The 23,922-nt window shown below is 35.0% G+C and overlaps 1 protein-coding gene and 1 non-coding gene across 2 annotated transcripts; one reads left to right on the forward strand and one right to left on the reverse strand.

The window, feature by feature from the left end:
- Positions 1-5,026: 5,026 nt before the first annotated feature.
- On the reverse strand, positions 5,027-5,133 carry LOC113764315. The gene has a single exon (XR_003467586.1). It is a non-coding gene; the product is annotated as a small nucleolar RNA R71 (small nucleolar RNA).
- A 1,092-nt stretch (positions 5,134-6,225) lies between these two features.
- On the forward strand, positions 6,226-7,116 carry LOC113759498. Its single transcript, XM_027302074.1, has one exon. The coding sequence runs from the start codon at positions 6,226-6,228 to the stop codon at positions 7,114-7,116; it is 891 nt and encodes a 296-aa protein (XP_027157875.1).
- The last annotated feature ends 16,806 nt before the right edge of the window (positions 7,117-23,922 follow it).

Below are 23,922 nucleotides of genomic sequence, written 5' to 3' on the forward strand. Positions count from 1 at the left end.
AACTACCATCACAGCCACATTTTGGCCATTTATTCTGGTCCAGAATAAACTTTTATTTCACATGCTGAACTTTTTCTTTTGTGTCATTTCGCCCATTTTAATTTAAAATGTGTAGATTAGGTCTTTTAGAAATAACAAAAATACCCCGAAAGGGGGAGGCTGCATGTGACGTTAATTGTGCCAAATTATTGGAAAAGCCATGCACTTATATAAGCTCAATCACACTGAGAAAGACTCGATCTAGTGATTAAAGTTGATGCCACAAAAATTAGAAGTTTTGGATTCAAATTCATCTTTTGTTTCACTACTTCTAAAATTTCACGGCTTCCCTATGTAAGAAAAATAAAAAAGAAAAAGAAAAAAGAAGTTCTGTTATTGAATTTAGAAGAAAATAACTTGGATCTCCCTTTCTTCTAATAAAGATATAAAAGATATCTTAAAAACAGAATAAAGTGAGAGTGAGATCGCATGTATGCGATGCGAGCCCCTTCATAGTCACATTCAAAGATCGTTAGGACCCCTATATAGGAATGGGAGGCCAAAGGTTACTTCTGGTGGAAGAATTTTAATATCCATAACAACTTTATAATTTTCTCAGAAAATGCACAGATCATGTAATCCCCCATCTTATTTGTCAAAAATTTTCTACAATTTAAATTCTGGTAGAATGAGGCGTGGGAGATTTGAAGAATGGAAACAAGAGCCATTTTGTAGTCCGAACAAGCAATGCTGTAGCAATAAAAGTTAGAAGACTAACTTGTTGAAAGAAAAAAATACTAAGACGAAGTTGTTGCAGGTTTTTTTTTTTAAAAGCTGTTGCAGTTTACCGCATTGCATATTAAGAAAACTAATATAAAATCTCTTAACAGAAAGTTAAACAAAAATGATCATATATGACCATTGATATATGATCATTGATAAATGCTTTGGGATAATTAATAGAACTACGTTACCAAGAAAATAACTTGATTTATATAAACTATAAAAAAGAGTCATAACAAAACTTTTAAGGAAATATTATATTACCAAACATGTAAAAAATAAAAATCTTAGAAAAGATGAAATTTCCTGGAAAAATAAATTCCTTACTAGCTCAGAATATTTCTTTAAAGGTTTTGCCGTGATACTTTCGTGTAACTTTTTTTTGTTTCTCAATGTAAATCCATCTATTTTTTTTTCTAAAATACTTTCATTATTTATTTCAAAAAATTTCGAAATGGACAGATCATTTACATGGGAGAATCAATTCCAGGTTTTAGAGGATATCTCTTTTCTAACTACGATAAAAAAAAAAAATAATTCATTTGCAAAAGTTACAGGCAATACTGCCGGAATTTGACATCTGACAAGGGAACCATATCCAAACCGCCCAATGTTTTTCTCAAATAATAGGCAAAATACTAGTTAAAGTAAGTATGAAGAAATTCGATTTCCATGCCCAAGGCGGCTTTTCTCTTGCCCAAAGTGCCCAACAAGCAATTCATTCATATTCACTGAAAAATTGACACTAGTTGTACAATTATTAATCCACATGGGAAACCTTGGAAGTGAATTCCTAACCATTATTAATAGGAACCATGGAAGTCCCTGCTAACAAAATCATATGGCTCCAACATATCCGCCTTTACTCTACCACGAATTACAAGCCTTTTTCTTACAGTTTATCAAACTAACTGGACTGATTTTAACCTTTCTGCCAAGATTTTGGAGTACCATTTGCACATGAAACTAAAATATGCTATATATCTAAAATCCGTCACCCTATTAGCAGTTTCCACTTGAATTTTAAGACTATTTTAAATACCATAAAGGGGATCACCTTGTTGAATTCAAAGCCAAATTGTTGACTTTGAAATAACTCTACCACAATTGTTGACTTTGAAATAGCCAAAATTGTTGAAATATTTGACATAATTCTTATCCCACATCGATTGAATTGGGTTTTGTGGAATGGTTTGAGAGCTATTTAGGTTTTGTGGAATGGTTTGAGAGCTATAAATAGCTCTCAAACAAACCAATTCTTTATAGCTCTCAAACAAACCAATTCAATCACACCAAGTAAGAGCTAATAACTTGCTTTCTTCTCTCTCTTTGTAATATTTCTTCTAGTGAAATATTAAATTGTCGGTAGTGTCCGAGGACGTAGGCAAATTAGCCGAATCTCGTTAAATTCTGGTGTTCTATTTTATTGTCTATTTAGTAGGTATATTTGTAGTGAGTTATTGTGCAATTAATTGCATATATAGGTGATTCTGTTTAGGAAATTGGTACTTAAGCAGGCCAGTGTGCCTCACCAAATATTTCTTGGAAATTACCATTTTGCAATTTTAGATACAATAATTTACTCGTTATACCTTAATTTGGTAGAGCTTCCGCAACAATTGGTATCAGAACTCAAGGTTTCTTAGTATGCTTTGTGGTTGCAACATAGTCTGATCCTCCACATCAGAAAAGATTTCTTGGGCTATTGTTATTCTACATTTAGGAGCTACTAAATATAATTTGTAGAGATGGCCGAAAGTAGATCTTCATCTACAATGCAAGCATCGACAAGCTCGTCATCGTCTATTATGGCGAGAAATGCTATGATGAATGCAAAATTAAATGTGGAGACATTTGATGGTACCAGTCATTTCGGTACGTGGCAAAGTGAGATTCTAGACGCGTGATAAGTGAATATTTAACGTACATTTTGTACAAATTTGGCATGAACTTTTGGTATGTTTTGAGAAGATTAAAGCCATATTTGAACTCTTTTGGTGATAATTGCTTAAATATTGTTTAAGTGTTCAAAACTTGATAAATGAGTGGATTAATGCATTAATTTTGTGAAATTGTGAAGGTTATTGATGTATGAAATTCATGCACGAGCTGAAAGAAATGTAAGGATCGTCTAGAAGACAAAGTACAAAAGAAATTGGGAGCAAAAATGTAGAAAAAGGAAAGAAGTGAAAAAATGAAAATTTAATCAACACGGATCCGAGCTCGGATCCGTGTGAACAAGGGGCGATCCGAGCCCTCGTCTGTACTTCTGGAGTAGTGTATCCGAGGACAAAGCGATCCGAGCTCGGATCCATGAGAAAAAGACCTCGGATCCTTAAGATCCGAGCTTGGATCCATTTTCACCATTCGGATCCGAAACTCGGATCTGCTTCTCTCTCCTGCAAGTGGGGCATAGTCATTTTTTCTCACTTTTCACACAACTTTTCAGCTATTTGGAGTGAGTGAATTCGGTGGCACATGCTTCTGCAACAAAAAGGAAGACAAAATGAGTTATTGAGAAGTTAAAACAATATATCTTTTGACTTCCTTTACAAAATCTAAGTGGTTGAAATCATGAAGGAGAAAAAAAAATGCCTTTCTACCACCTTTTATGCAGAGACACAAGGGAGAAGCAGTGGAAGAACCATACGTAGCTAGTTTTCCTTCTTGTAACAATTTTCTCTCTAGCTAGGGGTTCTTAAAGAAACATTTGGAGTCTTCACTTGTAATCATATTGTGCAAGAGCATAGTAAGAATTGGAGAGCTTCACTTTCAATTGGCTAAGTTTTCTTTTATCTTTCTTGTACTTGTATTTTATGATATTTTGCATTGATAAACTTGTGGGTTTGATTGTTAAATCATTCATGAGTAGCTAATTTTCTTTATCTAGGAAGTATATGAAACTTATGGCTAAATAATATGAATTGAATGTGATTTACATTTGTTATATCTTGTATTAACTTGTTTACTTGTGTAGCTGTGATTACTTATTATTGATTGATCACTAATAGCATGTTTATAGTTGTTATTATTCAATGAGAATTGGTAGTAGCAATGGAAAAACATGAGTAGAGCTTAAGTTGTATGTTCATGAAAATAGAGATACATTTAAGTGGATTATTTAGCATTTCATGAAAGAAAACAGAGGAGTATTAGTATTTCACCATGAAAATAGGGAAAACTAAACTACTCTAGGTCATTTCATCATGAGAATGAGACTTGATAATTTTGGAAATGAATCTCTGGTTAAACAAGAATAATAACAAGAGATAAATCCATTCATTTGTATTGTTTATGCCATAAGTGGAGTCTACATCCCTAAATTCTTCCTTGAGTGAAATTTCTCCAATTGCATTTAGCATTTGTTAAAATCGAATTGCAGATCAGATTTGTAGACATTTGTATTACATTTCTTTGCTCAAACTCATTTAATAGTCTAAATAATAGAGAAAATAAGGACTTAGTAATTGGTTAATTTGCTCCTCGTGGGATCGACCCGATACACACCTTGTATTACAATTTTGACCTGTATACTTGCAATCCAACGGGTGTAAAATCGGATTTAAACTTGCATTGATATAAAAATTCTGTCAAGTTTTTGGCGCCGTTGCCGGGGAGCGACAATATTAGGGCCTAATCATCTCTATTAATTTAGACATTTTCATTATTTTTATTCAAGTTGTTGAATTAAATTTGCAAAAATTTCTCTTATTTTTATTTGTAGTGTATGCACCGATCAAATCGAGAAGTTGCACTTTTCGATCTTGAAATTGAGAGGACACTAAGGAAACAAAGGGGGAATATGCTACATCAAGAGGACCAAGAGGTGTGGCGGCCGATAGAAGAAATCTTGATAGAATTACCATTTGAGGAAGAAATGGCGAAAAATGAACAAAATAGGCGAATTCTACGAGATTTTGCTTTACTGGAAACACAAGGTTCTCAAACTAGTATTGTAAGGCCAACGGTAAATGTCAATAATTTTGAGATTAAACCATTATTGATTCAAATGGTACAACAATCTCAATATGGAGGTAATGCTACCGAAGATCCAAATTCTCACTTGTCAACATTTCTTGAAATATGTGATACAATTAAGTTCAATGGTGTTAGTGATGATGCAATTAAATTTCGATTGTTTTCATTTTCACTAAGGGACAAGGCTAAGGTTTGGTTACAATCTCATCCTCCAAATACTTTTACAACTTGGGATGAATTAGCTAAGGCTTTTCTTAATAAATTCTTTCCACCTGAAAAAACTGCTAAATTGAGAATGGATATAACTAGTTTCTCTCAACAGGAAGGAGAGACATTGTATGAAGCTTGGGAGCGCTATCGGGAATTGCAACGAAGATGTCCTCATCATGATTTACCAGATTGGCTAGTAGTCCAAACATTTTACAATGGTCTCACCTATCCAACAAAGACGCATGTAGATGCGGCAGCGGGAGGAGATTTGATGGGAAAGACAGCTGAGGAAGCTCAACAATTGATCAAAAAAATGGCTGCTAACAACTACCAATGGATAAATGAACGAGGTAATACAAGGAGAACCGCAGGTATGCTCGAAGTAGATACCTTGAATATGTTAAGTGCAAAAATGGATAATGTGGTTAAGATGCTTAATAAGCAAGTTGGTTTTAGTTCTAATCAAGGAGTAGTTGTTGCATGTTGTACTACTTGCGGCGGAGATCATGATGATTTTATGTGTTCTAGCAGCGAATAGGTTGAATATCACAACAATTACAACCGTCCACCCCAAAATAATCCATACTCCAATACCTACAATCCAGGATGGCGTAATCACCCGAATTTTGGATGGAAGGATCAAGGGAACCAACAAAGATCAGTTAATCCACCGGATTTTCAACCGAAATAACCACTTCAGGAGTCCAAACCAGGTTGGGAATTGGCAATTGAAAAGCTGGCAAATGTACAAATGATAAAATTGAAAAGCTAGCTAGTGCCACTACTCAACGGTTTGAAAGAATTGAGGGAAGAATGGACCAACTCACCAATATGTACAGGAATGTTGAGGTCCAATTAGACTAAATTGCTAATGCGGTTAACAATCGCAACCAAGGGGACTTACCTAGCAAGACTGAGGTGAACCCAAGGGAGCATGTGAAGGCTATAACCCTCCGTAGTGGTAAGGAATTAGGTGAGCCGCCGGTAGTTGAAAGTGGAAAAGAGTTTGAAAGAAGAGAAAATAAGCAATTGAGTGAGTTAGGAGAGCAAAGAAAGAAAATTAAAGGGAAAGAAAAGATGGAGGAAAATGAACCACAAATGGGAGATACAACACCAATTCTTCTACCAGTGCCATTCCCTCAAAGATTGAAGCCTTAGAGAAATGACAAAGAATTTGAGAAGTTTGTCAACATTTTCAAACAATTACATATTAACATTCCTTTTGTAGATGCTATTTTGTAGATTCCTTCATACGCAAAGTTTCTCAAGAAGATAATGACTAAGAAAAGGAAGTTGGTAGACAGTGAGACAATTGCATTAACAGAAGAATTTAGTGCGATCATACAAAATAAATTGCCACCAAAGTTGAAAGATCCAGAGAGTTTCACAGTTCCTTGCACAATTGGTAATGTAGAATTTTTTAAAGCACTTTGTGACATTGGTGCAAGTGTGTCATTGATCCCTTTAACTATGGCTAGGCAATTAGGGTTGAAAGAGTTAAAGCGTACTAACATTTCCTTGCAATTGGCTGACAGGTCTATTAGACATCCAATGGGCATATTGGAGAATGTGCTTATTAAAGTGCAGAAATTCATTATTCTTGTTGATTTTGTTGTTTTAGACATGGAAAAAGATATAAATGTACCTATTATACTTGGTAGACCATTTATGGCCACCGCAGGTACAATAATAGATGTTAAATGTGGTAAGTTCAAATTCCAAATTGGTGAAGAGGAAGTGGAGTTTGATCTAAGTAAAGTGGAGAAATATCCCTCTTTTATTGACCATGTTTATTCTGTTGACATATGTGATGAATTGGCATTAGAGATGAGTCAAGTTAATCTTGATGATGATTCTCTTGAATTTTGTCTTAATGGTATAGGTATACAAGAGGAACAAGTTGAAAAAATGACTGAATTTTTACAGGCACAGGTTCCTTACAAAAGGAGAAATGCATATGAAGAGTTAGGACTAAGCAAAGGGCTACCTCCGCCATCATGTGAGCAAGCACCACAGCTTGAGCTTAAGCCGCTGCCTAAGCACCTCAAATATGTATTTCTTGGAGAAAAAGAAACATTACTGGTAATCGTCAATGCAGCATTAGATGAGAAACAATTAGACAAGCTATTACGTGTTTTGAGGAAGCATTTGAAGGCTATAGAATAGATAATTTCTGATATTAAAGGAATTAGTCCAACTATTTGTATGCACAGGATTTTATTGGAAGAGAACTCTAAACCAGTGGTTGAAACTCAAAAAAGGTTAAATCCAAACATGAAAGAAGTGATAAGAGTAGAAATCCTTAAATGGTTGGATGCAGGTATAATTTTTCCAATTTTTGATAGTGTTTGGATTTCTCCTATTTATGTAGTGCCAAAGAAATGGGAGATAACCATAGTACATGGTAAAAATGATTAAATAATTCCCTCTAGAGTTGTGGTTGGGTGGCGAGTCTGTATTGATTATAGAAAACTTAATGCAGCTACTAGAAATGATCATTTTCCTCTTCCTTTTCTTGATCAAATGGTAGAAAGATTGGCCGGATATGAATTTTATTATTTTTTGGATGATTTTTCAGGATACAATCAAATAGTCATTGCACCGGAAGATCAAGAGAAGACTACATTCACTTGTCCTTACGGCACTTTTGCATTTCGAAGAATGTCTTTTGGACTGTGCATTGCACCGACCACCTTCCAACGATGCATGATGGCAATTTTCTCTGATTTTAATGAGAAAATTATGGAAATCTTCATGGATGATTTTTCTGTATTTAGATCTACTTATGATGATTGTCTTAACAATTTAGATCTAATTTTGCAGAGATGTGAAGAAACAAACCTTGTACTCAATTGAAAAAAATGTCACTTCATGGTTTGTGAGGGTATTGTGTTAGGCCACAAAATTTCTTCAGAAGGTATTGAGATTGATCAAACCAAAATTGAAGTTATTGAGAGAATGCCTCCACCTACCAATGTGAAAGGCATTCGCAATTTTCTTGGACACGTGGGATTTTATCGGCGGTTAATTAAGGATTTCTCCAAAATTACTAAATCTTTATGTGAATTACTTGCAAAAGATGTTCCTTTTCACTTTAATGATGAGTGTTTACTTGCTTTTAATAGGTTGAAAAAGAAACTTGTCTCCGCACCCATAATAGCATCACCGGATTGGAGCGTGCTATTCGAATTAATGTGTGATGCAAGTGATTTTGCAGTTGAGGCTATTCTTGGGCAAAAACATGATAAGCGACTTCATGTCATTTATTATGCAAGTAAAATGTTAAATGAAACCCAAGTCAACTATGCAACAACAGAGAAGGAGTTGCTAGCAGTGATATTTGCATTGGATAAGTTTAGATCGTATTTAGTAGGATCTAAAGTTATCATTTATATCGACCATGCAGCACTGAAATATTTGTTAAATAAGAAAGATGCAAAGTCTTGACTAATTCGATGGATTTTATTATTGCAGGAATTTGATTTGGAGATCAAAGATAAAAAGGATCCAAGAACTTAGTCGCTGATCATCTTTCTAGACTGAAAAACATAGTTCAAGAAGACCATTCAACCATTAAAGAAGAATTTTCAGATGAGTTTTCAATGGCAATTTATAAGTCACCATGGTATGCTGATCTAGTTAATTTTGTGGTTAGTGGAGTGATACCAAGTGATTTGAATTCTCATCAAAGGAAAAAATTCTTAAATGATGCTAAACATTTCTTTTGGGAGGAACCATTCTTTTACAAACATTGTGCAGATGGAATAATTAGAAGATATGTTCCGGAGGAGGAGGTACATAGTATTTTAGTGCATTGTCATACCCTTAACACGGGAGGTCATTTTAGTATTACTAAGACCGTAGCAAAGATATGGTAATCTGAATTTTATTGGCCTACTATGTACCGAGACACTAGAAATTGGGTTAAAAGTTGTGATCAATGCCAAAGAACTGGTAATATCTCAAGAAAGAATGAAATGCCGTTGACTACATATTTGGAAGTTGAGTTATTTAATGTTTGGGGCATTGATTTTATGGGACCATTTCTTAGTTCATATAATAATAAGTACATTCTTTTAGCAGTTGATTATGTCTCTAAATGGATGGAGGCTATTCCTTCACAAACTAATGATGTTAAAGTTGTACTTAAGTTCCTTAAATGGAATATATTTTGCAGGTTCGGAGTTCCAAAGGCGAAGGTAAGCATTTTTGTAATAAAATTATTGGCACTTTGTTGTTTAAATATGGATGTAGGCATAAAAAGTCACTCCCTATCATCCTCAAGCCAATGGTCAAATGGAGTTGGCCAATCGGGAAATTAAAATCATTTTGGAGAAAACGATCAATCGATCGAGAAAGGATTGGTCAAATAAGCTTGAAGATGCTTTATGGGCGTATAGAACGTCATTTAAAACGCCGTTGGGAATGTCTCCATATAAACTTGTTTATGGAAAAACGTGTCATTTACCTGTAGAAATAGAACATAAAGCTTATTGGGCCATTAAAGCAATTAATTTTGATTTCAAATCTGCAGGTGAAAAGAGAATGCTCAAGTTAAGCGAATTGGAGGAATTGCGGTTGATTTCGTATGAGAATGCTAAGATTTATAAAGAAAAAGTGAAATTTTGGCATGATAAACACATTCTTCCTAAGCATTTTGAAGAAGGGCAAAAGGTGTTATTGTTTAATTCAAGGTTTAAATTATTCCCTGGAAAGCTTAAGTCTCTATGATTCGGACCATTTGAAGTGGTTCGTATGTTTCCTTATGGAGCAGTGGAAATAAAAGGAGAAAAAGGTGCCCCATTCAAAGTAAATGGTCAAAGATTGAAACTCTATTTAGCCAGAGAAAAGGTTCCTAAAGGAGTAATTTACTCCTTAGGAAATACAATGGACAGTTAAAGAAGTTATAGGAGAGTCGAGCCAACGACTATAAACAAAAGCGCTTATTGGGAGGCAACCCAATAATAAAAGTGTATTTGTGTGTTTTTATGTGTTTCTTACATTTTGGTGTGATTTAATTGACTAATTCGATGTATCTTACTTGTTTGTAGGAGGTACCGGAGTTTCATCATCCATCTTGGAAGTACAATTAAAGAACAAGTGTAAAAAGGGAGGTTTTCTTATCAAATTATGTTTTAAAGTGTTTAAAATCCCCATGCATATATACATTGTGCATTTCAAGTATATTCAAGTGAGTTTTAGTGATAACATGGTTATAATTGCTCATGAACTCATTTGATGTACATTTAATGCCCAAAAATGCCATTTTGGTGTAAAATTGTAAAAATGATCAAAGAACCTCACCCCTCGATTTTCAATATAGATGTGTTTGATGTGTTTTGAGAGGTTGGATATTGTGTTTATGGTATATTACATATGTGTGGGAGATTGAAATTGATAAAAAGTTTGTCCAATGTGTAATTTGGAATTGGCCAGAAAAGGGAGAAAAAGTTTAAAAAATTGCAGTTTCTGCAATTAGTGCAGAGAAAGAAGGATCCGAGCTCGGATCCAATTCAACACAGAAGGATCCGACCTCGGATCCATAAGATACGAACTCGAATCCAATTGAACCCAAATGGATCCGAGGGCTCGTCTATGTTTCTGGTGAGACGGATTCGAGCCCTGTCGGATCCGAGGACTTTTAGAACCAATCCGAGCTCGGATCGGTTCGCGGATATAGCAGAAACGAAGCTTCGTTTCTGTACTTTTCAAAAATTTTCTTTCCTCTTTTCACCGAACCCTAGCCCTCTCTTTCTAATCTTCCCTTTTAACCATAAATTCTTCAATCTTCACCATAAACACCTCCCCAACCCTCGTATGATCAGAAACCCCAAGCTATTTCAACGCAAAACATCATAAAAAGTGGATTTTGATCTTAAAAAGGGAATTTTGGGCCGCACGGAAATTCTTCAATTTCTGGGTGATTTTCGATTGTTTTCTTCCTCATTTTAGCAACATCATCATCCCCTATCATCACTCTACGCATTTGAGGTAACAATTTGCAACTTTCTTTGAGATTTTATAGTTCCCAATTTTACAATTTTTTTTAGTTTTTGGGAATATTGTGATAAATGCATATTTGTTGAAATTTCTTGATACAATTGTGCTACATTGTGCTAAAATAAGTTGTTACAACAATTTTTATGCTTAGTATTGAGTAAATTGCAGATTTGGTGATATTTTTGAGATTTTTTCTCAATTTTTGGGCTTGAGCATTTGGTTCTTTAGACTTGTGAATTTTTGCTTTCATTGAATATATGACTTTGTTCTAAGAAATATAAATCACTATTGTACAATTGTGAACAATTTGTGATCATTAGAGCAACTACCATTTTGTAAAAGGATGTGTTTCTTATTGAATGTTATAAAAAAAAACTTGAATTTGTTTTAATTGTGGTGGTGCTTATCTTTATGCCATTTAGCCGATCCCATTTGATAAAGGAACAAATTGGTATGAAGTACGTGGATATAAATGCTAAGTGGTTGAATTTGAATGATATGTTAAGCATGCTGAGAATTTTGGACATGTGCTCTTGGATAGATAATTTTAAGTAATATTGATGTTGCAATTGAGTTTGAGAAGTAGTTAAATAGGCTATGTACTTGGAATTGTCAATTGTTGGCAGGGAGTTTAGCCCTTTTATAAGGGAAAACTCTGCCGAAATTTTCTTAAATTTCTATTTAACATTTGAGAGCAAATTTGTATTATTTCTAATGAATATTCATCTTGGTTTTGATTTAGGCACGATGGTTCGCACGAGAAGGGCTATTATTCGTACACCTTCGCCGTCTTCGAGTGAAGAACATACATCTTCCTTGCATGAGGAGTTGCCAGTGGAGGACTCTCCTTCACCTCAGTCCCCACCTCGTTCTCGCCGGAAGACCACGCCTACTAGCCGCGAAGAGCCACTTCCAGATTATGATACTACACGATTCACCTCACTTGAAAATCAACAGTGGTATGAGGCCAGTTTAGACAAGGAGATCATTATTGAAAAATATTTGGCACCGGAGGTGGATGACCACTATAAGATCTCCACGACATTCAAGCGACTCGGATGGGAGAATATACTACAGTTTCCCAAGCATTACTATCCTAATCTAGTCCGAGAGTTCTACGCCAATGTAGAAAACAAACAGAGCTACAGCAGCAACCTCATCGTCTCGTGGGTTCGAGGCAAGAGAGTGGCTCTCAATCGGGATACATTGAGACACTTCGTCAAATTCAAAGACGAAGAAGTTGATGTCAAGTTGAGCAAGGTGTTCAAGGCACGTGATCCTTGGCAGGTGGGAAAAGCGGTAGCACGCTTGAAGGGTCAATACCGTGAGCGAGGAACTTCGAAGAAGCTCACCGTATATGCCGACTCCTTCGAGCCTAGGTACCACTTGATCTTCTATCTCTTCGCTTTCAATGTGGTACCAAAAAGAAGTGAAAAATAGGAGCTCCACAGCAGTGACCTATACTTCCTAGATAAGATGATGCATGGTTTGGGTGGGCAGTTAACTGGTATTCCTTTGCTTAACATCATCAGTTACATGTGGACCACAGCTCGCATGAGGGTCGGGGAAACTTGTTTCGGGTTTTCTCGACTGCTATCCCTCATTTTTTAGAATCTCAAGATTCCTCTTGAAACTGAGCGAGCTATCACAACTAGGTCCGCCGAGGAGGTTAGTGTCTCGATACTCAAATCCTTGGGTATCCCTACTGATTTTGGAGCTGCTCTGATTCAAGACACTAGAGAAGCTTCGACTTCTGCTCAGCCCATACCTCACACTCAGCAGGAACCAGTAGTTCAAGAAACAGAGGCGCAGCAGACTCTTCCTCCTCCCGTTCCACGACCACCATCTCCGCCGCGATCCAAGTGGCAAGAGCTCCTCAATGCCATTTGCTGTATGGAGGCACGAGTCGTCGAGTGTATCGATCAGATGAAGCGACGGATGACGGAGCGACTAGACAGGCATGATCGTCGTCTTCGGGCGATGGAAGATTATTTCAACATCCGCTGGTCACCTACTCCGACGACTCAGCAGAAGGAGGGCCATATTGGTACATCACATGGTCCTCATGGAGCCGAGGAGGCCGTAGACCCTCGTTCCGAGCAGCCATGATGCTCCTTAGCGGATTGGATCTTTTATTTCTTTATTTTACTTTTCTTTTGTTAAGATAAATTTTGTAGATTTTATTTTTCTTTTATTTTTGAATCATCTTGTGCTACTTATGTTTCTTCGTACCTTTTGTTTCACTTTGGACAGAATTGGGATGATCGTGAGGATTAAGGGTTTCAAATTGCATCACCACCTATTTGAGGGAAGTTTCAGTTTATTTTACCTTCCTCTACAATGAGAACATTGTAGCTTTTAAGTGTGGGGGAGGGATTACTTTATCTTATGGGTAATTGTGTCTTGAAGTGCATGATTTCAGTTGTTTATGGCTTACAAATGTTGGAATTATATTTGAAAATATTGTCATGAGGATAATTTTTGTGAAATTGAGGTTGTTGGCAGGGAGTTTTATCCATTTTTATGGGGAAACTCTATCAAAATTTTTCTAAAATATTTTTCAATATTTCATTGCAATCCTTTCAATTAATGGCCAAAATGTTCAAATTTTAAATGTCTAATTCTTCCAATGGATAAAATGTTATATATATGTTGGAAAAGTTTAGTCCTTATTTGGCTTGAAATGAATTATTATGCAATTAGGATTTTTACATTTTAGAAAGTATACTCGGTTAAATAAGATAAATTATGTTTAAAATTTTGCATGATTAATGATATTTCTCATTTTTACTTAATTTTATAAGTAAGTGATTGATATAGTCAAGGCAAGGCCAAATTCTTCCTTTAATTATGTTAGAGGGAAAAGAAACTATATGTTAAAAAAATATATATATATATATTATTAATTTTCTACTCCAATGATTCACATATTGATTAATTGGGGGTTGACATTTACAAATGTCGACATTCGCGTAAAAAGGTATTGAAATTAAGAGTATGCTTAACAATTTGAATAAGTGAAATGTTGAGTAATCGGGAATTTTCACCTAAAAATGTTGATTTTCGCATAAAAATGTTGAGGCTCGGATCTGCTTCTCTCTCCTGCAAGTGGGGCATAGTCATTTTTTCTCACTTTTCACACAACTTTTCAGCTATTTGGAATGAGTGAATTTGGTGGCACATGCTTCTGCAACAAAAAGGAAGACAAAATGAGTTATTGAGAAGTTAAAACAATATATCTTTTAACTTCCTTTACAAAATCTAAGTGGTTGAAATCATGAAGGAGAAAAAAAATGCCTTTCTACCACCTTTTATGCAGAGACACAAGGGAGAAGCAGGGGAAGAACCATACGTAGCTAGTTTTCCTTCTTGTAACAATTTTCTCTCTAGTTAGGGGTTCTTAAAGAAGCATTTGGAGTTTTCACTTGTAATCATATTGTGCAACAGCATAGTAGGAATTGGAGAGCTTCACCTTCAATTGGCTAAGCTTTCTTTTATCTTTCTTGTACTTGTATTTTATGATATTTTGCATTAATGAACTTGTGAGTTTGATTGTTAAGTCATTCATGAGTAGTTAATTTTCTTTATCTAGGGAGTAGATGAAACTTATGGCTAAATAATATGAATTGAATATGATTTACACTTGTTATATCTTGTATTAACTTGTTTACTTGTGTAGCTGTGATTATTTGTTATTGATTGATCACCAATAGCATGTTTATAGTTGTTATTGTTCAATGAGAATTGGTAGTAGCAAGGAAAAAATATGAGTAGAACTTAAGTTGTATGTTCATGAAAATAGAGATACACTTAAGTGGATTACTTAGCATTTCATGAAAGAAAACAGAGGAGTATTAGTATTTCACCATGAAAATAGGAAAAACTAAACTACTCTAGGCCATTTTATCATGAGAATGAGACTTGGTAATTTTGGAAATGAATATCTGGTTAAACAAGAATAATAACAAGAGATAAATCCATTCATTTGTGTTGTTTATACCATAAGTAGAGTCTATCTCCCTAGATTCTTTGTTGAGTGAAATTTCTCCATTTGCATTTATCATTTGTTAAAATAGAATTGCAGATCAGATTTGTAGACATTTGTATTACATTTCTTTGCTCAAACTCATTCAATAGTCTAAATAATAGAGAAAATAAGGATTTAGTAATTGGTTAATTTGCCCCTCGTGGGATCGACCCGATACACATATTGTATTACAATTTTGACCTGTATACTTGCAGTCCAACGGGTGTAAAATCGGATTTAAACTTGCATTTATATAAAAATCCCGTCAATGTGCTCTTTAATCAAGGTCTAGACATTGTCATCGAAAAAAAGAAACCAGAAGAGATTGAAGAGAAGGAATGGAGGACGCTAAATCATTTAGCGTGTGGTACAATTTGATCGTGTCTTTCAAGGGAACAGAAATATGTGTTCTCAAAAGAAACTTCTGCAAATAAATTGTGGACTGGATTGGAGGAGATGTTTTTGAAGAAAAATTGTCAGAACAGACTCAATATGAAAAAACGTTTATTTCGCTTCACTTATGTTCCTGGCACAACTCTAAGTGATCACATCACTAATTTCAATCAGTTAATCGCTGATTTGATGAATTTAGATGTGACATTCGAAAATGAAGATTTGGCTCTCATGTTGTTGGGATCTCTTCCTGAGGAGTTTGAACATCTTGAAACAACTCTACTCCATGGGAAAGGTGAGGTGTCCCTCAGTGAAGTTAGCTCTGCCCTGTACAGCTACGAGCTCAGAAGAAAAGACAAACAAAGTAGCAGAAATGGAGCAGCAGAAGCTCTGGTAACTAGAGGATGCTCACAAAACCAGAGAAAGGGGAAGAGAGGTAGATCCAAGTTGAGAGTTAGACTAAGTAAAGATGAGTGTGCTTTTTGCAGAGAGAAAGGGCATTGGAAGAAGGACTGCCCAAAACTGAAGAGTAGACCTGACAGAAAAAGTTGCTGCAGATTCAAATGTAGTTGGGTGCATTGATCAAGACTCGGACTTTTCATTAGCTGTCATGCCTACAGGTCATTCTAGTACATGGCTATTAGACTCAGGTTGTAGTCATCATATGACGTCCAATAGGGAATGATTTTTTGATTTCAAGGAACAAGAAGGTGGAGTCGTCTACACGGCAGATGAGACCATATTAGCAACAAATGGGTTGATTCAATTCGACTGAGGAATCAGGATGGATCCATTAGGATTCTAACTGATGTCCGATATGTACCAGAATTGAAAAAGAACCTCATTTCTGTGGGAGTACTAGAATCAATGGGCTACAAGGTGTCAGTATATAATGGAGTGATGAAAACATTTCAGATGCATTGGTGCTGGTGAAAGGAATCCGAAAAAATAATAACTTGTATTACTATCAAGGTAATGCAGTTGTTGGAGCAGCGGCAGTGGCTTCCAGTGATGATCGAGAATTGAAAATAACCAGATTATGGCATATGCGCTTAGGGCATGCCGGAGAAAAATCCTTAAATCTTCTGATGAATCAAGGACTATTGAAAGGAGCCAGTGTTTGCAAGTTAGATTTTTGCGAGCATTGTGTCAAAGGGAAGCAGACAAGGGTAAAATTTAGCACTGCAATTCACGATACCAAGGATATTTTGGATTATGTGTACTCTGATGTGTGAGGACCTTCCAAAACAACTTCTCTAGGAGGTAAAAATTATTTTGTTACCTTTGTCGATGACTTCTCTCAAAGAGTATGGGTGTATACTATGAAGGCGAAAAGTGAAGTATTGAAAATTTTCATCAAGTGAAAAAAGATGGTGGAAACTCATACAGAAAGAAAGATCAAACGCCTTCGAACAGACAACGGGGGTGAATATACTAGTGATCCGTTCATGGAGATCTGTGAAAATGAAGGCATTGTTCGGCACTTCACAGTCAGAGATACACCACAGCAGAACGGGGTGGCAAAGCGTGTGAACCGGGCATTGGTGGAGAAAGTTTGGTGTATGGTGTCCAATGCTGGGTTGGGCAGACAATTTTGGGCTGAGGTTTTAGCATATGCAAATCACCTCGTTAATCGCTTACCATCAACTGCTATTGGCAGCAAAACGCCATTAGAGAAATGGTCAGGAAAACCTGCTACATATTATGATTCCTTACATGTGTTTGGTTCTACTGCATATTATCATGTTAAAAAAACAAAGTTGGATCCAAGGGCGAAGAAGGCGCTCTTTGTGGGGATCACGACAGGCATTAAAGGTTATCGCCTTTGGTGTCCCGAAACGAGAAAGATAGTTTTCAGTAGGGATGTCACCTTTGATGAATCTACCATGTTAACAAAGGTAGATGTACAGCAGAATGATGGTCCTCCCCAACAGGTGGAGAGCACTCCTAAGCAAGTGGAGTTTGAAAGAAACATTATCAGACCAGCAGTGGATATAGGAGCAGATGAAAGGACTCCTATGGTAGAAGAAGAATCAACTGAAGAAGATATTCCAATTGAAGAACTTCCACAGCAACATGAATCAATTGCAACCGGTAAACCAAAAAGGAATATCAAAGTACCTACTCGGTATGTTAATATGGTGGTTAATACATCTTCAATTGCAATACATGAAGTTCCTACACTTATCTTGAAGCTGTCCAACGTTCAGAGAAAGAAAAATGGAGGACAGCCATGGAAGAAGAAATGCAGTCCCTTTATAAGAATTAGACTTGACAACTTGTCAATCTGTCAAAGGGAAAGAAGGCAATTGGGTGCAAGTGGGTATATGCAAAGAAAGAAGGATTTCCTGACAAATCTGGTGTTCGCTACAAAGCAAGATTGGTGGCCAAAGGCTATGCTCAGAAGGAGGGAATTGATTACAACGAAGTGTTTTCTCCAGTTGTGAAACATTCCTCCATCAGAATTTTATTGGCTGTGGTAGCACAATTGGATCTGGAACTTGTCTAATTAGATGTAAAAACTGCGTTTTTACATGGTGACTTGGAAGAGAAAATCTACATGATTTAGCTAGAAGGATTCAAAGTTGCTGGTAAAGAAAAGATGGTGTGCAAGTTGGACAAATCGTTGTATGGATTGAAACAATCTCCAAGGCAGTGGTACAAGCGATTTGACAATTTTATGATGAGACAGAAGTACACAAGAAGCAAATGTGATGACTGTGTATGTTTGCGCAAGCTACGAGATGGATCCTATATATATCTTCTTCTTTATGTTGATGATATGTTGATAGCTTCCAAGGATCAAGGTGAGATTGAAAAATTGAAATCTCAATTAAGTCGAGAGTTTGAAATAAAGGATCTCGGTGAAGCCAAGAAGATTCTTGGCATGGAGATAAGCAGAGATAGAAAATTGGGGAGACTTTATTTGACTCAGAAAGAGTATCTTAGTAAAGTATTAAAGAGGTTTGACATGAATGAAAAGACCAAACCTGTTAGTACTCCACTTGCTCCTCATTTCAAGTTCAGTGCATCATTATCCCCAAAGAATGATGCAGAACGAGAATATATGGCAAAGGTACCATATGCAAATGCGGTAGGTAGCTTAATGTATGCTATGGTGTGTACAAGGCCCGACATTTCACAAGCAGTTGGAGTTGTGAGCAGGTACATGCATGATCCTGGTAAAGAACATTGGCAGGCTGTGAAATGGATTTTACGGTACATTTTAAACACCGTAGATGTTGGATTAGTATTTGAGCGGGATGAGAAGATTGGTCAAGGCGCAGTTGGATATTGTGATTCCGACTACGCAGGTAATCAAGATACACGTCGATCAACGACTGGATATGTATTTACACTTACTAAGGCACCAGTCAGTTTGAGGTCTACCTTACAGTCAACGGTTGTTTTGTCTACTACAGAGGCAGAGTATATGACAGTTATGGAGGCTTTTAAGGAAGCAATTTGGCTTCATGGGTTGCTTGATGAATTGGGAATCGGACAGAAGTCTATTAAAGTTCATTGTGATAGTCAGAGTGCTATTCATTTAGCAAAGAACCAGGTTTATCATGCAAGGATGAAGCATATCGACGTACGGTATCATTTTGTGAGGAAGATTTTAGAAGATAGTACGATACTACTTCAAAAGATTCAAACCAAGGAGAATCCTGCTGATATACTTACGAAGGTTGTGACAACTATCAAATTCCAACATTGTTTGAATTTGATAAATGTTGTGCACAATTTGAAGATTGGCGCTTGACAACGCATTTGAAGACACCATCGAATTTTGAGAGAGAAGATTTGTATTTTTGACGGAATTAGAAATTATGCCAAGGTGGAGATTTGTTGAATTAAAAGCCAAATTATTGACTTTGAAATAACTCTACCACAATTGTTGACTTTGAAATAGTCAAAATTGTTGAAATATTTGGCATAATTCTTATCCCACATCGATTGAATTGGATTTTGTGGAATGGTTTGAGAGCTATAAATAGCTCTCAAATAAACCAATTCAATCACACCAAGCAAGAGCTAATAACTTGCTTTCTTCTCTCTCTTTGTAATATTTCTTCTAGTGAAATATTAAATTGTCGGTAGTGTCCGAGGACGTAGGCAAATTAGCCGAACCTCGTTAAATTCTGGTGTTCTATTTTATTGTCTATTTAGTAGCTATATTTGTAGGTATATTTGTAGTGAGTTATTGTGCAATTAATTGCATATATAGGTGATTCTGTCTAGGAAATTGGTAATTAAGCAGGCCAGTGTGCCTCACCAAATATTTCCTGAAAATTACCATTTTGCAATTTTAGGTACAATAATTTACTCGTTATACCTTAATTTGGTAGAGCTTCTGCAGCACACCTATACTCATGTCTTGTGAAAAGCATGTTGACTGTGATGACTGACATTCCTCTGATCCAGTTTGAGGTTAAACATTCACGTGCTTCTTTCGATAATCATGATTACAATAGACCGTTAAGCTGGATGGAAACATAAAAGTACGATAACATAATCTATTGTCGCGGAATTCTATTTATTCAACTTGTTGCAGTAAAGTACAATAAGGCGTATGCATTATCAGACAACGTTTGAGCACAAAAGAAAGACTTAAAACAGTGAGGCATGAAAGTTTCTTCTCCTCTGTGTGAACTGCGTCATGAGCAAGAAGAAACGCGGGGTCATTTATTTTTTGAATGTCGATTTGTTAGAATTGTGTGGGATAAAATCCGGAGTTTCTGTCTACTCTGTAGAAGCATACTGAATTGGAATGAGGAGTTGTAGTGGTGGCGTAAGAATTGTAGGACTCAATCTTTTGCTAATAAAGTCAAGAGTGTGGCTTTCTCTATGACCGTCTACTTCCTAAGGCAGACTAGAAACAAGAGTTTATTTCAGGCCTTCCAGTGTGGGTGTAGTGGTGGCTGTCATCAATGCAATGCAAAAGTTTACTGACTGGAGACTTACTTTCCCCTTTATTACATTAACATTGGTGGTCTTATGCACAAAGAACATCCAAGATTTTTTTGTTTAATCGCATCTAATGCTAGAATAAGCAAAATCCAGCACCTAATGTGGTGTAGCCGGGCAAGCAATAAAAAAGAAAGGGAGTTTAAAGAAGACAAATCCGAGAAAAAAGAATGGATGGTAAGTCAAAATTATCTTTCTTCTATTGAACTATACTTTTGTCCAATTAAAAGAAAAGAGTTAAGTTACCAAGAATTATTCCATGAACCATTCAAAATAGTGCATCAAAATTAATTGTTTGGCATCTGGATGTTCGGCTTGAAATGGAAACAGACTATATTCTACATGCAATGTTAGGCAAGATACCAAAAATAGGTTGGGCTATATACTTAAAGGTACATAAGTATGAGTTATATTAAAAAAAAGATCAAATATTAAAGCTCTGTTTGATAACCCAATTCAACACTTAAATTTAATGGATTCAAATCTTAACACATCCAAACCGTTTGATAACCAAAAATTGAACATCTGAATTAATTAAGTGATACTGAATTTCCTACGCAAAATTTGCTCCCAAAATTAAGTGATAAGTTATTCACTTATCACTGAATATGATATGTACTTAAATGTATTAGTTTTAATATTTAACAATCCAATAATTTAATGAATTCAGACTTTACATTTCAGATTTCAAACTTCAGTTTTTAAATTTTAATTTTATCAAACGCATCCTAAATCTTTGACACAAAAGAAGAAACAAGAAAAATCCTGTGCTGGGAACTTTAAATATTGTCTAAAGTTGTATGTAGATTTGATAAGCTCTTAAAGTCTCAAGAAGTGACGCACGTTAGACTTTCATAGCCTTGAGAATTTTGTTTTGTGGTTTATACACCAAAAAAAAAAACAGGTCTCACGGCTATGGAAGTCTAGCGTCCAACACTTCTCTGATCACTGAAAGTTTGTAGTTACTTCGGAAAACTGTAGATGTTAAAATGCTTATGGACAAAATGTCATTAAATGCTATTTTGCAAGTTTACTCGGTTGTCTTGATTTAAAAGTGATATAACTCTTCTTTTTTGCAATTTTGTTTCATGATTTCAACGAACAATTATGCATAAGTTGATTTTCAAAAATATCAACATCTACAATAGGAATTCACAATTAGTAAGGCCTGAAACGACTGGAGATTGCATTGTGTGAAAATGCTAACATTTTGCATAACCAAATTTACAAGGAAAAAGGAAAAAAAAAAAGACAAATTGAGAATGGAGCACGTTAAATTGCTAACGTGAGCTCATAGTATTTCAGCTTTTGCTAACGTGAGCTTTGTAGATTTCACCATTGTTGAGCAGGTTGGAGAAATTTTCCCAGCTCTCTGTATATGTTGATATGAGGAGACAGAGATGTGTTCCCTTTGCCATTTTTCATTCTATATAATTGGTGTAAAGTTTGCTTTTACTGCATTCAAGTCCTTCTTTCCTGTGTTTGTTTGAGATCTCTTGAACCTCCCCTGAGGTAACCTTTGATGATACAGATTGATTGAAAAAAATAAAAAACAGAGAAAAAGCTAAAAGCTGTAACAATGGGCAAGAAAAGCACCAAGACTAGGAAGCCAAAGAGTTGGATCCTCAGAGAAAAGCCATAACAATGGCAATCGCAAAACATGGTGAAAAATTTATTCTATTGTTTATCATGGAATTATGTGTCACATATAGGACACCCTTGAAAACTATCTAGCCCAAAAATTGAAAAAAAAATGTCGAGATCAAAATTGATGTTGATTTTTGGTGACCAGAACAAGTTCAAATTGAATTATGAATACATAATTGGTTTTGCAATTTTATAGTGGTTCGACACATTATTGCTTTTAAGTGGTCAATGTGACAGTTCTACGTGTTATGTATATTTGCTTTTAAAAGGTCAGCGTGACAATTTTAGTTGTTTTTATGAATGAATTTGCTTCGCGATGGTATAAAAACAGTTACCATATGGTAACAGGACTACAGGTTTAGTATAACCTTTTAAAATGCTGAAAGGTCTTGTATAATTATCAGATTGGTTATTTATGATTTTTAATAGAGTTAGTTATTGCACAAGAAAAATTTTCCATTGGTGGTTATTCTAGGGACACCATTGGGTCCTCGCAATGCCAATGAATTTAGATGTTCGCAAGTATAGTCTTAAACAAGAAGGAGAATAAATTCCAGATTTGATATGATTTTTGGTTAGCGACTAGCATCAAGATTCAAGAATAAATTAATTCCAAAAACCAAATTGCGATACTGCCCGAACTTGACATCTGGGAAGGAAATCGTATTCAAATTGATCGATATTCTTCTGAAATAATGCTGAAAAAACTTCCATTGCTAGCATAATCATGTGCGAAGAGATTCAATTTCCAGCCCAAGTCCTTTCTCTTGTCCAAAATGGCCAACAAATAATTCACTGATATTCACCGAAACATTGGCATTAGTAATACAACTAGTTTATTTCCGTGCATTTGCATGGACACTTTTTTATGTTCTATAATTTTTATCTTTTCGAACAAAAATTGTTATAAAAGAACTTAAAATGCTATTTTATAAAATTTAATATACTAATTGTATGACAAACATTAAAATTAAACATATTAAGTATGGTTAATTTATAATAATTTAATATTAGTTTCAATCAAATATTATTTCATAATTCAATTATTTTGCTCTAATTAACCGTGCCAAGTCAACATATGAGTAAAGTAGATATATTAGGAAATAAATGTTATTAAATATTTGATTCTTTCACGACTAAAAAGAATTTCAAAAACAAATCAATAGACGATGAATTTATTATTTGCTCAAATTATTAAAAAGTAAGAAAAGTAATTTGGGAGAACTTTTACAACCCCATGTTCATATGGATATGACTTTGCCCTAAATCGAATTTGAATGGAAGGAGTATAAAATTAATAGAATAATTTAGGAAAGAATGGCTATTTATAAAATTTAAATGTATCCTTTTTAAAATTTGAGTGGACTTGTATGAATAACATGCTAAAATTGTTTAATATAGATTCATTAAAAAGTGAAAATTGTCAAAACTTTAGAATTATAAATAAATAATCAAGTATAATAATAGTGATAGAGTAAAAATAATTGAAGAAAATTATGAAAAGAAAATTATGAAAAAGATATAATTAATGTAAAAGTATATAAATTAGTAAATTAATATATTGAAATTTACTACAAATAAAGAAGTATAGGATCATAAAAAATAAAATTTTGTCCATATTTTAGTAATAGTAGTAAATAATCAATATAACTGCATGTAAAATTGGGAATTAATAAATTGAAATTTACTATGAATAAGAAAGTATAGAATAAAAGTTTTTTCAAAGTTTAGTAATGATAATAAATTATCAATCCAATGCTAGGGATAGAGATTGCAATTGTAGAGAATTAAAATAGGAAAACTATTGACAAAAAAATAAATTAAGGCATAAATTATAAAAACATATATAAAATAGGTAGTTGATAGATTTTTGAGATTTACTATAAATAAGGGACTAAAAAATGACTGAAATTTATTGTCATAAAAAATATATAAAG

The sequence above is a fragment of the Coffea eugenioides genome, chromosome 2, assembly GCF_003713205.1.
Source record: "Coffea eugenioides isolate CCC68of chromosome 2, Ceug_1.0, whole genome shotgun sequence".
NCBI lineage: Eukaryota > Viridiplantae > Streptophyta > Magnoliopsida > Gentianales > Rubiaceae > Coffea > Coffea eugenioides.

Coding starts and splice junctions, on each gene's coding strand:
- LOC113759498 (XM_027302074.1), top strand. CDS start 6,226: ATGACTAAGAAAAGGAAGTTGGTAGACAGTGAGACAATTGCATTAACA.